Raw genomic sequence first — 14,867 nt, 5'->3', positions numbered from 1 at the left:
CTCTTTGTTCATTGTGCTCTTAGGCTGAATGCCTTCCTTTATAAGTCTTTATTGTAATTCCATTCCAAGTTCTCATGCCTTTCTTTTTATCATGTTTTTTTTTGTTCTGACTTACATTAGATTTTAAATAGTACTGAAAAAATAAACTTAATAGTAGAGGCAGATGCCAGTTCAATTTAAGAGATTGCCTAACTGAGACCTGTTTAAAAAATTCCCCATCCTAAACACAACTTCCTTAGCATTGGGAATATTCACTTTTCATGACTCTTGTAGCTAAAATTTCAGATTGTGCACCAGAACCACGTTCCAATGTTGTGTCTACCACTACTACCAGGTGTGACCTGCGATGAATCAGAGCTTCTCTAAAAATGAAATCTTATCACTAAAATGAGGGTTTGAGCTAAATTATTTTGCTATTTCTTTTAATTCTGTTTCCTTTAATTTCCTTAACTAACATCGCATATTCTTCTGCTTCAGAGTAAAGATGAACTTTAGCTTCTTGGAAAGCCATACAGCTGTAAACCAGGAGTGGGTTGAACTATTGTGTGTCCAGCATCATTAAGAAGTTTTAGTTGGGTATGGTGGTGCATGCCAGTATTCCCAGGAACTAGCGAGTCTCACAAATTTGAGGCTGGCTTCAGCAACATAGTGAGATCCTGTCTCAAAATTAAAGCAAACAAACAAATAAATAAATAAAAAGGACCAGTAATGTGGATCAGTGGTAAAGTGTCCCTGGGTTCAATCCCCAGTACAAAAACAAAACAAAACAAAAAAAGTTTCAAAATTAGGCAATACTAACCATGTATACTTTATACAAGTGGTCAGTAATCTTTTCCTATAAAGGACTTTAGAGTCAACATTTCTGGCCTTGGAGATCAAAAGATTTCTGTTGTGTATATACTCAACTCTGCCACTAGAGTGGGAAAACAGACAAAATGTAAATGAATGACTGTGTCTGATTTGGTTCACAGGGTACTTGGCTAATTTCTGATTTAGACAACACTACCTATCTTCTCACCAATTGAAGTTAGGCAAAGACATATGAAAAAAAAAACCACTGTACAAATGTAGTTTTATTAACTATAGGTACATTTAAAACTTGGCTATTGCATCTAAAAATGATCAAGAAATTATCATAATTTTAGGTTTCACATATTTTCAGTTAATGAATTATTTTTATAAAGGATAATCAGCAATTGATCTTCATTCACCAGAAGTCTTAAGTGGAGCAGCATTCTTCTTATATTTTTCTGTAATCTCTCTAATATTTTCCAAGAGATCTTCAGACATGCATTCTTCATATTCTCTATCAACTTTAGTAATCTCCTCCTCAAGATGTTTCTAGTAGAAACAATTAGAAATTGTTAATGGAGAAACATTAATTTGTTCAAAGTGTGAAATTTGCAAACAAGAGTGAAATATTTGTTAACAATAGAAATAAAAAGAATATTCTTGTATCTACCATGTTGGCCCTGTGTCCTTTCTTATTGAGATTCCCTCTTTTCTTCCCTAGAGATATTACTTGCCTGAATGTTTTGACTTTCCTTATACTTTTACCACATAGAGAGATATGTATGTGTCTCTAATAGGTTGTTATGTACCACATAATGATGTTTTGGACAATGATGTATTGTACACATAATGGTGGTTTCATAAGATTATATATCACCTAATTACATCTTAGTTTGTGTAGGGATCTATATGATGTGCAGAAAAGGACAAAATTGCCTAAAAATATTTCTATGAATGTGTTTCTGTCATACAATGCATGACTATCTTGGTTTAGTGGGTGCTGGTTTCAACCTTTGTGCTTATTGGAAATTATTAAATATAATAATCTATGACATGTTTTTCACTCAGTATTTTAAGATCACTTAGTGCACAGATGTACTAGCTATAGATTATTCAGATAGTGCTATGTAGCATTTAAATATGACTGAATCAACATTTTCTTATCTTTCTTTCTATTAGTGAATTTTTGTTTCTATTAGTGATTTTTTGTTCATTTCCAGATATAGCAGGCTGAAAACAATAATCTCCCCAGAGCTGATCATGCCTTAATTCCAGGAATCTGTGGCTATGCTATTGTGAATGGTAAAGAAACTTTACAGATGTGATTAAAAAGGTTTTAATTTTCTTTTTTAAAGCTAAGAATCTCATGAAAAAATGATTATTCTGCATTATCTTGGTAGGCCAAATGTAACCACAAGGTCTTTATAAGGGGGAATTAGTTGTATCAGAGCCAGAGAGAGAGAAGAAAACAGAAGAGGGAAGAGAGGAGAAATCTACCCTGCTGCTGGCTTTGAAGATAGAAGAAGGAGCTACAAGCCAAGGACTGTAGGGGACTCTAGAAGCTGGAAAAAGGAAAGAAATGGATTCTACCCTAAATCCCTTGAAGGGCTGCAGCCCTGTGAACCCACATTAGACTTCTAACCTCCCTAACTGCAAGGTAAGGAACATGTGCTATTTTAAGACATTAATTAAGTTGGTGATAATTAGTTTTAGCAATCATAAGATATTAGCATACCATGTTATTATTATTATTATTATTATTATTATTATTATTATTGCTATTGTGAATGATACCATAAAAATCACCACAAACCAGGTGGCTTAAAATAACAGACATTTATTCTCATAATTCTTCAGGCTAGAAGTCTGAGATCAAGATGTAAGCAGGAGGGCTGGGGATGTGGCTCAAGCAGTAGCATGCTCGCCTGGCATGCGTGTGGCCCGGGTTCGATCCTCAGCACCACAAACACACAAAGATGTTGTGTCTGCCAAATACTAAAAAATAAATATTAAAATTCTCTCTCTCTCCCTCTCTGTCATTCTCTCACTCTTTCTAAAAAAAAAGATGTAAGCAGGATGGTGCTCTCTGAAGGATACAGGGGAGAATCCTTTATTGCTTCTTCTCTGTTAATGGCAGTTCCACGAAATTCTTAGTGCTCTTTAGCTTACAGCAGAATCACTCACTTTAATCTCTACCTCTGTTTCATATGGATTTCTTATAAGGACATCAGATAGTGGATTTAGGGCCTGTGCTAATCCAATATGATTTCAACCAATTACCTGTGCAAAGACTCTACTTCCTAATAATGTTATATTCTGAGATCAAGGTAAAACAAGAATTCTGGGTGGCACTATTCAACTCAATACAGTGACCTAGAGGTAGAGTACTCACCTATCACATATGAGGCACTGGGTTCGACCATTAGCACACATACAAAAATAAATAAATAAAATAAAGTTATTAAAAAAAATAAATCCAGGGTGCATAGTTATATTAAGGATTGCCATGTTGTTTTCTAAAAGTGTTATATCAATTTATACAACCACTGCAGTAAATGAGAACTTCTCTCTCTCTCTACATTGAGAATTATTAAACATTAATCTTTAGCCAACTTTTCTTTTCTTTTTTTTGGGGGGGTGGGGGGGTTTACTGGGGACTAATCTCAGGTGCACTTGACCAGTGAGATACATGCCCAGTCCTATTTTGTATTTTATTTAGAGACAAAGTCTTGCTGAGTTGCTTAGTGCCATGCTTTTTGCTGAGACTGGCTTTGAACTCATGATCCTCCTGCCTCAGCCTCCCATGCTATTGGGATTATAGGTGTGTGCCACCGCTCCAGGCTTTGGCCAACTTCTTGAATGTGGAATATGGTATATATTTTCATGTTTATTGCTTCATTTGTGCTTTTCTGAAATTTTCATTTGGGTCTTTCACTATTTTTATTTATTTTTAAAGGCCATCATATTTCTGGATATTAATTCTTTCTCACTTATGTTTTGAAAGCAGCAGTTTCAAGGTCTTTCAGGAGAGATGATGGGAAGTAGGGCAGCATATGCTCATATTTTGAACAAACGAAAGCCTATTAAGGTGATGTGATGAGTATTTTTTAAGCCATTTTCAACTGGAAATACATTATCACCCAAAAAAAGTACCCAGGAATTCTATGGTTCAGGAATTTATCTTAGCTTTTAGGGCTCGGCATTATAAGTTTGGGGAATAGTTATTTTTTTTTTATTTAGTTGTGAATGAACACACAGTATCTTTATTTATTTTTATGTGGTGCTGAGGATTGAACCCAGTGCCTCAGAAATGCGAAGCAAGAATTTTACCACTGAGCTACAGCCTCAGCACTGGATAAATAGTTTTATTGGTATACTACTAAGCTATTGGAAAGCTAGGGATAAGGCAAAACCTCATATTTCAGAAATACTTTATTCTGCATTTACATGAAATTACAGAAAGGAAAAACACTTTTATAAAGATATATTCTTTCTTCTAAATCTTAATTAAATCCCAAATGTTCTCATATATTTTTGTTAAGTTGAACATGGCCTGGTGCAATACCATTATAGATTGTTGATATGAAAATATTATTGTATGTCATTTATGTGAACAAAACAGATTACTTTATAAAATGCACACACATTCTCTTATATTCCCTGGTTACACCATTAGACAGAATTTTTCTGACAAATTTTTATTAAGATATTTGCATATAAATGAAATTAACTATTTTAATTCCTATAGAGACAGAGCAGAAATATATTAAAGTTTTAAAGAATTTCACACTTACCTCCACAGACCCTACATGTGTAGCAATCATTTCTAAAAGATGCTGCAAGTTATTTCTGACTTTTTGTCTTTCTTCATTTTTAGTCTGCACAACTAGTTGGTACCTGAAGAATAAAAATGTTTTTCTAAGTTGTCTAGAAAATAAATTAATATATCAGGTCTAGTTGGCACACTTCCTATTTTCATATTCAATAAAACAAAGCTGTGATTAGTCTGTGATGCTTACTATACATGTAATTCCTTTAGTTCTAGCTATCAATCATTAAAACAGAAATAATATTTTTCAAAGATGCTTTGTAAACCAACAAAACCAAGAGCACCAAAACTTTTTCTTGTGGCTTTGGGGATGGAATGCAAGGAATTGTGCATGTTAGGCAAGTGCTCTACCACTGAGCTTTATCCCCAGCCCTAAATGAGCTTACCTAAGTCTCCAAATGGATTATAACCCAATGTTTTAAGAGAAGACAGAAAATTGCAAAGAGGGGAGTAGAATTCTTACCTTTAGGAATTCAAATTGAAAACAAAATAGAGATCAAATAAACCTCTACTGTGTGTTTTATCCCTAGACTACAAATAAAGAAATGAAGATGTGTCACTTTCTCAAGTATTGTCCTTGCAACCTCAGTGTGAGATGTCTTTTAGTTATTTGAGGGCCATATAAGACTTGAAAAAAGTATCTATTCATATCAATGTACACAGAATATTATGGATTACTTATTTAGTATGTTGATTTTTATTTAGGTTGCACAATGTAATCACAAAAAAGCAGAATATTCTTCAAAGAAAGAACATTTTTATAGTTAATACATAGTTTGGCTAAAATTCTTCCTATGCAACTTTAAATTAATTTCAAAAATCTGGTAGGGATATGAGAATAATGCAAATTTGTGCTGGCTTATGCCAATTTTCTCCTTGAGAAATATTTGATGAATGTTGAAAACTGCACCCAGCTGTATCCAGAAATTAAGGTACACACAAAATATACACAAGCACATACTTCAAAAGTGTACTCTCTCAGTTCACTGCAAATGTGATCATGACATGCATCCACAACCAGTGTTATAAAATTTTCCATTCCATATCAGATAAATCTCCTTCTACCTACTCATAAAAACTCAGAGGCTACAACCCACTGAATCCCCATTTCTCAAAGCAAATTGTATGTCTTTTTAAGGTGAAAGTTCTCATGTTTATTTTGCATTTGCATATTTCATAAGTATTTAACATGTGTACGGTTATGCTAAAAGATTTTATTAGGTCATCATTATTTTCTCATGTGTGTCACTGATGTAGTTTTTGAGTGTTGTGCCTAATACCAATTTTCCTATAAGTGCTATAATTTTTAACTGCATTATTTTGCACAGCATGGCAATTATTAGCAAAGTATAAGTTGTATTACAGAACAATGACTCTATAATTTATAATATAATCACATTTTACTATATAATACACATAATTTCTAGGAAATTAAAAAAAAAGTTTAGTGGGGCTTATTAAAGTTCACTTTCAAGAAGTCAAATTTATTTGAATTGATTTAAAATGTTATTTTGTGGGGCTGAGATTGTGGCTCACTGGTAGAGCACTCGCCTAGCATGTGTGGGGACCTGGGTTTGATCTTCAGCACCACATAAAAATAAATGAATGGAATAAAAGTATTGTGTCCAACTACAACTAAAAATAAAAATATTTTTTTAAAATGTTATTTTGTTTTCAGGGATTAAAATTCACTAATCAATTAAATTTAAAATGAATCATTTCCTTCGGGCAATAACTATAAGAGTAGAAGAATGTATCTAACATTTTAAGTTGTTCTGATTAACTTCTATTCACCACTCTCTCCAACACAAATAGGAATTAAAGAAAACAAATAGATAGAGATTTATAGAAATTATAAGCAACTAATAAAGAAATAAATCTTGGTGAGATGAACTTACTCCGGCTGAACAGCATCTAACTCATTCATAGCTTCACTGAGGCCCTCATTAATAGCACTTTCCAGCAGGTGCTTATGTTTCTCCAAGGACTCAAGCTCTTTGGCACATTTTTCATCCTCTTCCTCAGCTTCCTATTAGGATAAAGTCATGGTTACATGTTTTTGATATTCATATTCCATATATTCAAGGTAGATTTTAAAAAGTACATAAAGAATTTTAAAATAATCCAGATTGCATCATTTGTAATCTCAGGATGCTTACCACAATTGCCATTGGGAATTCTGTATTATAAATATAACACAGATGTGACCTTTTCAAGAGGTCTGTATAGCTTTAATTTGGAATTTTCAAGTCTGACTATTTTATTTTCTTTTTGACAATTTTTTCTACAAACCTGAATTTTTTAGGTCATTATTTCACAATGGCATTAACTGTGCACAAATAAGCCCAAATACAATTTCTAGGTTTTTGAAGATAAAGTATGTATCCTAAAGTCTTTCATTTAAGTGCTTCAGAGAATAAACTTAAGCACTGTCATGGAGCATACATGACAAAATAAAATTTATTATTAAATATCTCACATATAGATCATATTTTGTGGTAAATTTTCTAAAATTTTGATACTACTTAAAAAAAACAAAACAATAACAATAATAATAACAACAACAAAATGCATGGGTTCCAAATATACAGAATAAGAAAAAGTTTTCAATTCCTGATACTTTGCTGGCATTAGTAATGGTATAGCTCAAAATTTCACTTAAATTGTCTAAGTGGTAATGAACAGAGTCATTTGAATACTTCTCTAAGTAAAATGCTGGGCAGGGGGTGACATATAAAGTAATTAAGAATCAATCTTAATATTTTATCTGCCTTCTAGATTTCATGAAAATAGTTTTCATCCTCAATCCTTTTTATCTTGAAACAGGTTCGGGTTAAGTTTCCGAGGCTGGCTTTAAACTTGCCATTCTCCAACCTTAGCTTCTGAAGCAGTTGGGATTACAGGCATGCAGTGACTATTTTTTGTTTTTAATCCCACCCAGCAACACAATAACTCTTGATGGGCAATTATGCATACAATAAGACTTTACTGGTGTTCAAGTTTAGGAGTATATAACATTGAATCTCTATAAAAAGGTAGAAGACATATGTTTAAAATATGTTTTTGTCTTGTAAGAATACTTAATCACATATGCAAGTATAAAATACCAGATGTGTTCTATGGTGAAATAACCTGAATCCAGAAAAATGTACTTTAAAGGACAGGATAAATGATTTACAATAAATTTTAAGAGAAGACAATCAAACATAAAGATTTCAGTTTTAATGTTAGACTATATGGTAAGTCAATCATGACACAGTTTTGGCTAACTTGAACAAATTAGCCAAGTTCTTACCTTAGCTTTTTGTTGGTAAAGATCATCCAGCTTTTGAACTTCCTTTTTCAGTGTTCTCACATTTCTCTTGCTTTCTGTTATCATTGTATTCAACTTGGGGAATAAAACTTTGGTTGAGAATCATAACTATACATCAAAGAAATTTAACATATCATATAATTTTATATTCTCTTTCTGTTATCATTTGTTTAGGCAATACTGGGGATTGAATCCAGGGCTCTACAGGCAAGAATTCTACTACTGAGCAACACCCACTGCCCTTTTTTCATTTTTTGAGACAAGTTGCCTAGGTTGGCCTTGAACTTGTGATCTTCCTACCTCAGGCTCCTAAGGAGGTGGTATTATAAGCATGAACCACTTTGACTGGCTAACTTTTATATTCTCCATCAACTAACTATACCAATGTTATTTTTTCTAGTTTTTTTTTACTTCCAATCTATTGTTTGTCCAAACATTTTATTATTCTCCAAAGAGGAACTGATTCCAAAGAAATTTTAAAATAAGATTACTAGGGCTGGTTATGTAGCTCAGTAGTAAGTGCTTACCTAGCACGTGTGAGGCCCTGGGTTTGATACCTAGCAACTCAAAAAAAAAAAAAACACAAAAACAAAAAGCAAAACATAAAAACAACAACCAAAAAACCAAACCAAAAACAAATAAAAACAAAAACAAAAAACTCAAAGTACTAATATGTATTTCTAGTGGTGGCTGTGGGAGTGTTTTATAAATACTCACATATATTATATAAATATTATACACATCACATTATTACATATTATTAATATTGTTATACCAACATATTCATAAGTATAAATTATTTTTGCTGTCTAGATTTTTTATATATTTTATATTTTATATACTTCATATATATGTAGCTTCCTATTTGTGTGTTCACTCTCTGAGATGTTAAAAGAGAATTTTTATATTAATTTTTTTTTCTTTTTCTGAGATGATGACTCTTCACATACAAGAATAAAATTTAAAAAAAAATGTTTTTTTGGAAAAGCTTAGTTTATTTGGCAAAAGATAAGGTAATAAAATAATTATACTTATTAAAGACAATCCCATATACAGAATGTTATTTTATTATTTTACATATGAGAGGAGTGGATTGGAAAGAATGCTCTTTGCTTGGGTTCACACAGTTACCATAGGGTCAGAAATCAAAACCAGATGTTCAAACTAAAAAGATGTTTTCTAAATGTACATGCTATTTTTGAAGGGACTAACAAGTTAATAAGTGGTTTTGTTAAATTTACCTGCGATAAGATGAAAGGACATCCTAATAGTTTCTCATGGCTGGTCAAAACCATGTTTACCAGTTTCTACTTTCTGTATCAACTCTACCAAAGATATGTCTATTAAACATTTTTCCCCTAATTATAAAAATATTCATTGAGGCAAAGAGAAAAAAATATTAAATATTAAAATATTAAATATTAAAAAAAATAAAGAAAGAAAAAATATTCGGCATACTTTTTTAGTATTTTCCTCATTCATTTAATAAAGAGCTCAAGATAATCCAAGATACCATAATTACTTCAATTAGATGAGCTTCTCTTTTTTTTTAATCACTAACAGAAACCACCAATGTGAAATTCCATTATTTCCTGCCTCTAATTAACATAATTGTGTGAGGGTTTTCCTTCTTTTAATGTGCATTCTTTTATTCCTAATATTTAAACTTTATCCTCATTCCCTTCAACTCCCTCTCACATCATTAAACCAAACAATTCCCTTATCTGGCAAAACCAAACAAAACCACAAAAACCAGAAACCTTTTCTACACATCTCTTTTCTTACTACTGTTCCAAATCCTTTCTTCTGATTCAAATATTGGTAGTACTGTAATGTGGAGTAATCCACAAAGGCAAATATATTCATAATATTATATCTCCTTTTCTATTATCCATACCTCAACTCACAGTAATATGGTTTCTGGCTTGTTGGCTGCATGAAGCCATTTCTGCAAATGTCACTGGTAACTTCTTTCCTCCCCTCAACCCTTTCAATCCAGGCTGGTGGGTTGGTTGGGGATCAAACCCAGGTTCTGGAATGCTAAGCATGTCCTCTATCATTTAGCACACCCCTGGCTCTTCAGTAACATCTTAAATTCTAAAGCCAATGGATACCTTTCAGATATTTAATTCTATTTGTCATTTTAGCTCTAATTGTGGTTACTAATAGCTTCTTTTTAAAAAGCCTCTCCTTGGTTTTTAAGACCATGGAATCTCCTGATTTCATCTCTAAGTCTTGGAAAGTCCCTCTTCACATTCCTTTACATTTCTTTTTCTATTCATAATTTGGATATAGATGTTCTTCCAGGATTCTGATCCTGGCTGTAGTCTCACTTGCTCACTTGGGAGAGTGCTCTCTCACATCACATCTGGGAGATCGTTTGACTTTAACAACCTGCCTGCTAAAATATACATACATACATACACATACTGATTTTACACTTTGATATCCCAGAGACCTGAAACTCAGCATATCCCAGACTGCAAAAATTTTGTTCTTTACCTCTCTCTCATCAAATATCAAGGTAAAAAACAACATCACATGCCAATTTGTCAGATACAATGTACCTAGACATTCTTTATTTCACTTTTCTAGCCTTCACATCCAACTGTTCACTTCAGTACTGAATTCTGTTGTCTCCGACTTCCAATTTCTTTTCTCCATCCTCACTGTAGTACCTTGTTGTGGGTCCTTATCATTTATTACACAGGATATAATTTAGTCTCCTAAGTCTATGTTTCTGGCTCATGAACCTCATCTATTTTTTCAAAATGCCAAATGCATAGGTGATTATCATTCTTAATAAAAAATCTTCAATGGCCCCATTGCTTATAGAATAAAAATTCTCCCAGTAAGTAAGGACAAGTTAATAATAATTAGATTATTGTTTCCCCAGGCTTTTCTTTTATCACACTTAACACTCTTGTAATTTGTTAACAAGCTGTGTACTTTGGTTTCTGGGCCTTTAATTAGGGCACACATGTAAATTTCTGTGTATCCCCTGATGAAGTCCTAGCTCAGTTAAGTTAGTGCATCTTTCAGAAAGACTCCTATGCTTATCTTAGGGTAATATAAGAATACACAGCTTATTTATACTACAAAAATGTTATGATAGAAGAAATTGTTTTCATACCTGCCTTTTCAATCGAAAAGGCAAGAGCTGTACTATAATAGTACTACCAACACTAATTATAGTACCAGCCACAGAGACACTCAAGAAAATATTTACTAATTAAAATTCAGTGGCAATTATTTAAGTTTACCTGTACATTTACATTTGTAAGAATATAAAACATAAAAAGAATCTTTTTTTTCCTTTTCTGATCCCTTAAATATCATTGTTGCTTAGTATTCTATATTCTGTTATTTAATTTATACATTCTAAGAAATATCACCCACATCCATGGCTTGTAAGTGTGATTGGTTTGACTTTCTTTTGTGGTGTTTTTGTTTTGGTACACAATAGCCTTTAACAATGAATTAGGTCTCTTTGTGCTTTTTAGCAATTTACATGTCATGAAAATCATCTGACCTTCAATAATTGAAAACAATGAACTTTTGTAAAAATCACCTGTTATTAAAATCTTTTTGGAGAGCTAATTATCTCTGTACTTTTGATTCTGGTTACTTAATTGTTTTGACATTTTATTTTGAGTCAATTTTGAGATTTGTATTATTCATGCTGTAATTCAATTTGATAAAAAACAATTTTAAAGATAAGATTTTTATAGAATCCTTTTTATTTTATTTTTATTTTTGCCATGCTGGGGATACAACCTAGGGCCTTGTGCATGCTAGGTAAGTGCTCTACCACTAAGCCACATCCTTAGCCCTTCCAGTAATATTTTTGTTCACATGAATTACTCTGTAATTCAAATGAATTTCCACCATCTCTCCATAAACTGTCTACTTCTTACTTCACATTTTCCTTCTTTTACCTGAATAGTTTTGGCAATTATCTGTAAATACTTTTCAGATTGACTAGCTTCATTATTCCAATTTATTAATTTCTGTATGATCTTTACTATTTCCAATTGCTATTTTATCCTATGTCATCTTATCTTGATTAGACTATTGTCAAACTGAAAAAAGGTTTAAGTCTTTAGTCTCATTAGCATCAGGTATTACTGATTACTTTCTTCTTAAAATCTCTCATATTTTGGCTTCTACTACATATTCTCTTCTTCAAAATAAATAACTCTCTTGCTATTTTGTCCACTTTTCTAAGTATTTTTTCCAGAATGTTTTTTTTTTCTTTCTCGATCCCTTAAATGTCCTTGTTTCTCAGGATTCAATGTTCTGCTATTTTATTTATACATTCCAAGAAATATCACCCACATCCATGGATTCCACTATCATATGTGTGCTAAAGACTATTAAAACTATTTTAAGCCCTGGTCTCTCTCATGCTCTGAATCTACTGCTTCAACTTTTCTCTCACTTTTCTTCCTCTAGGTAATACACTATAGTCCATTCAGTTGCCCATACCAGAAATCTGGAAGTCATTATAGAACTTTTTTTTCTCCAAGCTTGGTCATTAAATCCTTGGAATTTATTTACCTTCTTAACACTTCCTAAACATGTCCCTTTCCCTCTGTTTCTACTATGAATAGATTGGTTTAATTTTCATTGCATCCTTTCTAAGCCACATTTTCCCATAACTTAAAGGGTTTTGCAAAAATGCAAATCTGATTAGCAAAACTGCAGAAATGTCAGCCTTTTTCTCCAAGTGGAAGCCCTTGAAGGGTAGGTTTATCTTTAGAATACTAACATGAGGCCTAGACTATAGTAGGCATTTTATAAAACTTTCTTTCCCCAAGATTTCCTGCTCAAAGTCTTTCAAGTTTCAAGTCATTCTGAAAGTTGTTTTAGTCATGAGGCCCCTATTGCTTGGAATTTATCTTTTGGAGGTTCTTCAGATTTAATGTCCATTTCAACAAAAAAAGAAAATCAAACTGAAGCAGGTTAAAAAAAGACCTTGTCTCAAATAATCACCACACCTTGTATACAGTCTAAACCTTCCCATAGCCTAATATTTCATAAATCCCAAATTACTCAATAATGTTTCAAACTTGTTTTTTTGAGGAGTTTCAAACTTGTTTTTTAACTTTCTAATACAAAGTAATTCTTTTTTTATTTTTGGGGTACCAGGCATTGAACTCAGGGCACTCAACCACTGAGCCACATTCCCAGTCCTATTATTTTTAATTTAATATTTTTTTTGTGGGGGGGCTGGGGATGTGGCTCAAGTGGTAGTGTGCTCCCTGGCATGCATGCGGCCTGGGTTCAATTCTCAGCACCACGTACAAACAAAGATGTTGTGTCCGCCGATAAATAAAATAAATAAATAAATATTTAAAAAAATTCTCTCTCTCTCCCCTCTCTCACTCTCTCTTCAAAAAAAACATTTATTTTTTAGTTGTAGTTGGACACAATACCTTTCTTTTATTTATTTATTTTTATATGATGCTGAGGATTGAACCCAGAGCTCTGCCTGTGCTAGGCAAGTGCTCTACCCTAGAACCACAACCCCAGCCCCCACAGTCTTTTTTTTTTTGTATTTTATTTAGAGACAGGATCTCACTGAGTTGTTTGATGCCTCGCTTTTTTGCTGAGTCTGGCTTTGAATTCCTCCTGTCTGGGTCTCCTGAGTTGCTGGGATTACAGGCATGGACCACTTGCACTGAGCCAAAGTGAGTTGTTACCGAATTTTTTAATTTAAAAAAATGACTTTCTGTGGGTTATTAGTATAATTATTTGTGAACTACAATAGGCTTTGTTTCTAAGTGAGAAAAAAATAAACATATTTCTATTTAGAGAAAAGATAAGACTTCATTCTTATCCAGGAATCCTAGTCAGAACACAATAGTTCTTTTCTTTTTTGTGGTGCTGGAGTTTGAACCCATAGCATTGTGAATGCAAGGAAAACACACTTATCAACTGAGCTATATCCCCAGCCCACACAATAGTTCTTGAAGAGTTGAATTAACAACTAGGGGCTTCCTTTAATTGTTTGGTGTCATAAAAACACACTCTAGTGTGTTTGGGAAGCAACTTCTTAACTTTTCTCAATCAACTACTACAGCAATGTTTACTTTAAAGGTTATTAAATATAATATCAGGTCTTTTTCAGGGATATAGGTGGTTGACTTGGAATTGTTTCATAACTGTTTCAAGGATCTCAGAAGCAGGAACTTTCTGAAAACTAAATGGACTTCTATTAGCATTTAAGTTCCCCTGAAATTCCATGATCTAGAAAGAAATACTTGGCAAAAAGAAACCTCTAAATCCATCACAGTTGGTTAGCCTCACCATAAATGACACATACATACTTTAAAGTAAAGAGGGAATTCTGTAGTTCTCTTACACCCCCAAAAGGGAATGAAATCTAGTTTCATGTCACTATATTATAGTGATATAAGAAGCCTAGGATATTTAAATTACTTGATAAGTTACTTCAAATATTTCAGTCAAGTTTGTACCAACTTTCATTTTACAGAATTTTTTAAATAAAAATTAATTCCTTGGCAACTAGAAACCACAAATCACATTTAATATTAGGCTTAAAAAACTTATTTTTGCTTTAATCTAAGTTTCATTACTTACTTGTTCTAAAGTATCCTCCAAACCCATTTTTTTATTCAGAGCTTTATTAATTTCTTCTTCATTTTCATTCAGGAGTTCCTTGAGGGGTACCTATACAAAACATGAGAATGTTAGTGAAAGGTAATAATAAAATTTATTTTATGTGGAATATGTAAATTGTGATACAGGAATTGATTTCTATCATGGGGATTGTACCCAGGGCCTTGTGCATGCTGGGCAAACATTCTGCCACTGAACTACATTCCCAACCCTTTAAAAAATAATTTGAGACAGTGGCTTGGTAAGCTGTCCAGGATGGTTTAGAACTTGTCATCCTCCTGCCTTGGC

General features: G+C 32.8%; 1 protein-coding gene across 1 annotated transcript in view; it reads right to left on the bottom strand.

Moving 5' to 3' along the window:
* Positions 1-1,203: 1,203 nt before the first annotated feature.
* Positions 1,204-14,867, bottom strand: part of LOC143390122 (kinetochore protein NDC80 homolog) — a 36,914-nt gene continuing 23,250 nt past the window's right edge. Inside the window, 5 exon segments of the mRNA XM_076842712.1 lie at positions 1,204-1,341; positions 4,587-4,689; positions 6,520-6,650; positions 7,917-8,009; positions 14,541-14,630. Coding sequence (XP_076698827.1) covers positions 1,204-1,341; positions 4,587-4,689; positions 6,520-6,650; positions 7,917-8,009; positions 14,541-14,630 — 555 coding nt within the window.

Source organism: Callospermophilus lateralis, unplaced genomic scaffold, assembly GCF_048772815.1.
Source record: "Callospermophilus lateralis isolate mCalLat2 unplaced genomic scaffold, mCalLat2.hap1 Scaffold_89, whole genome shotgun sequence".
In the NCBI taxonomy this organism is placed as follows: domain Eukaryota; kingdom Metazoa; phylum Chordata; class Mammalia; order Rodentia; family Sciuridae; genus Callospermophilus; species Callospermophilus lateralis.
Note: the sequence above shows the minus strand (reverse complement) of the source record. Positions and strands in the feature narration are given on the sequence as shown.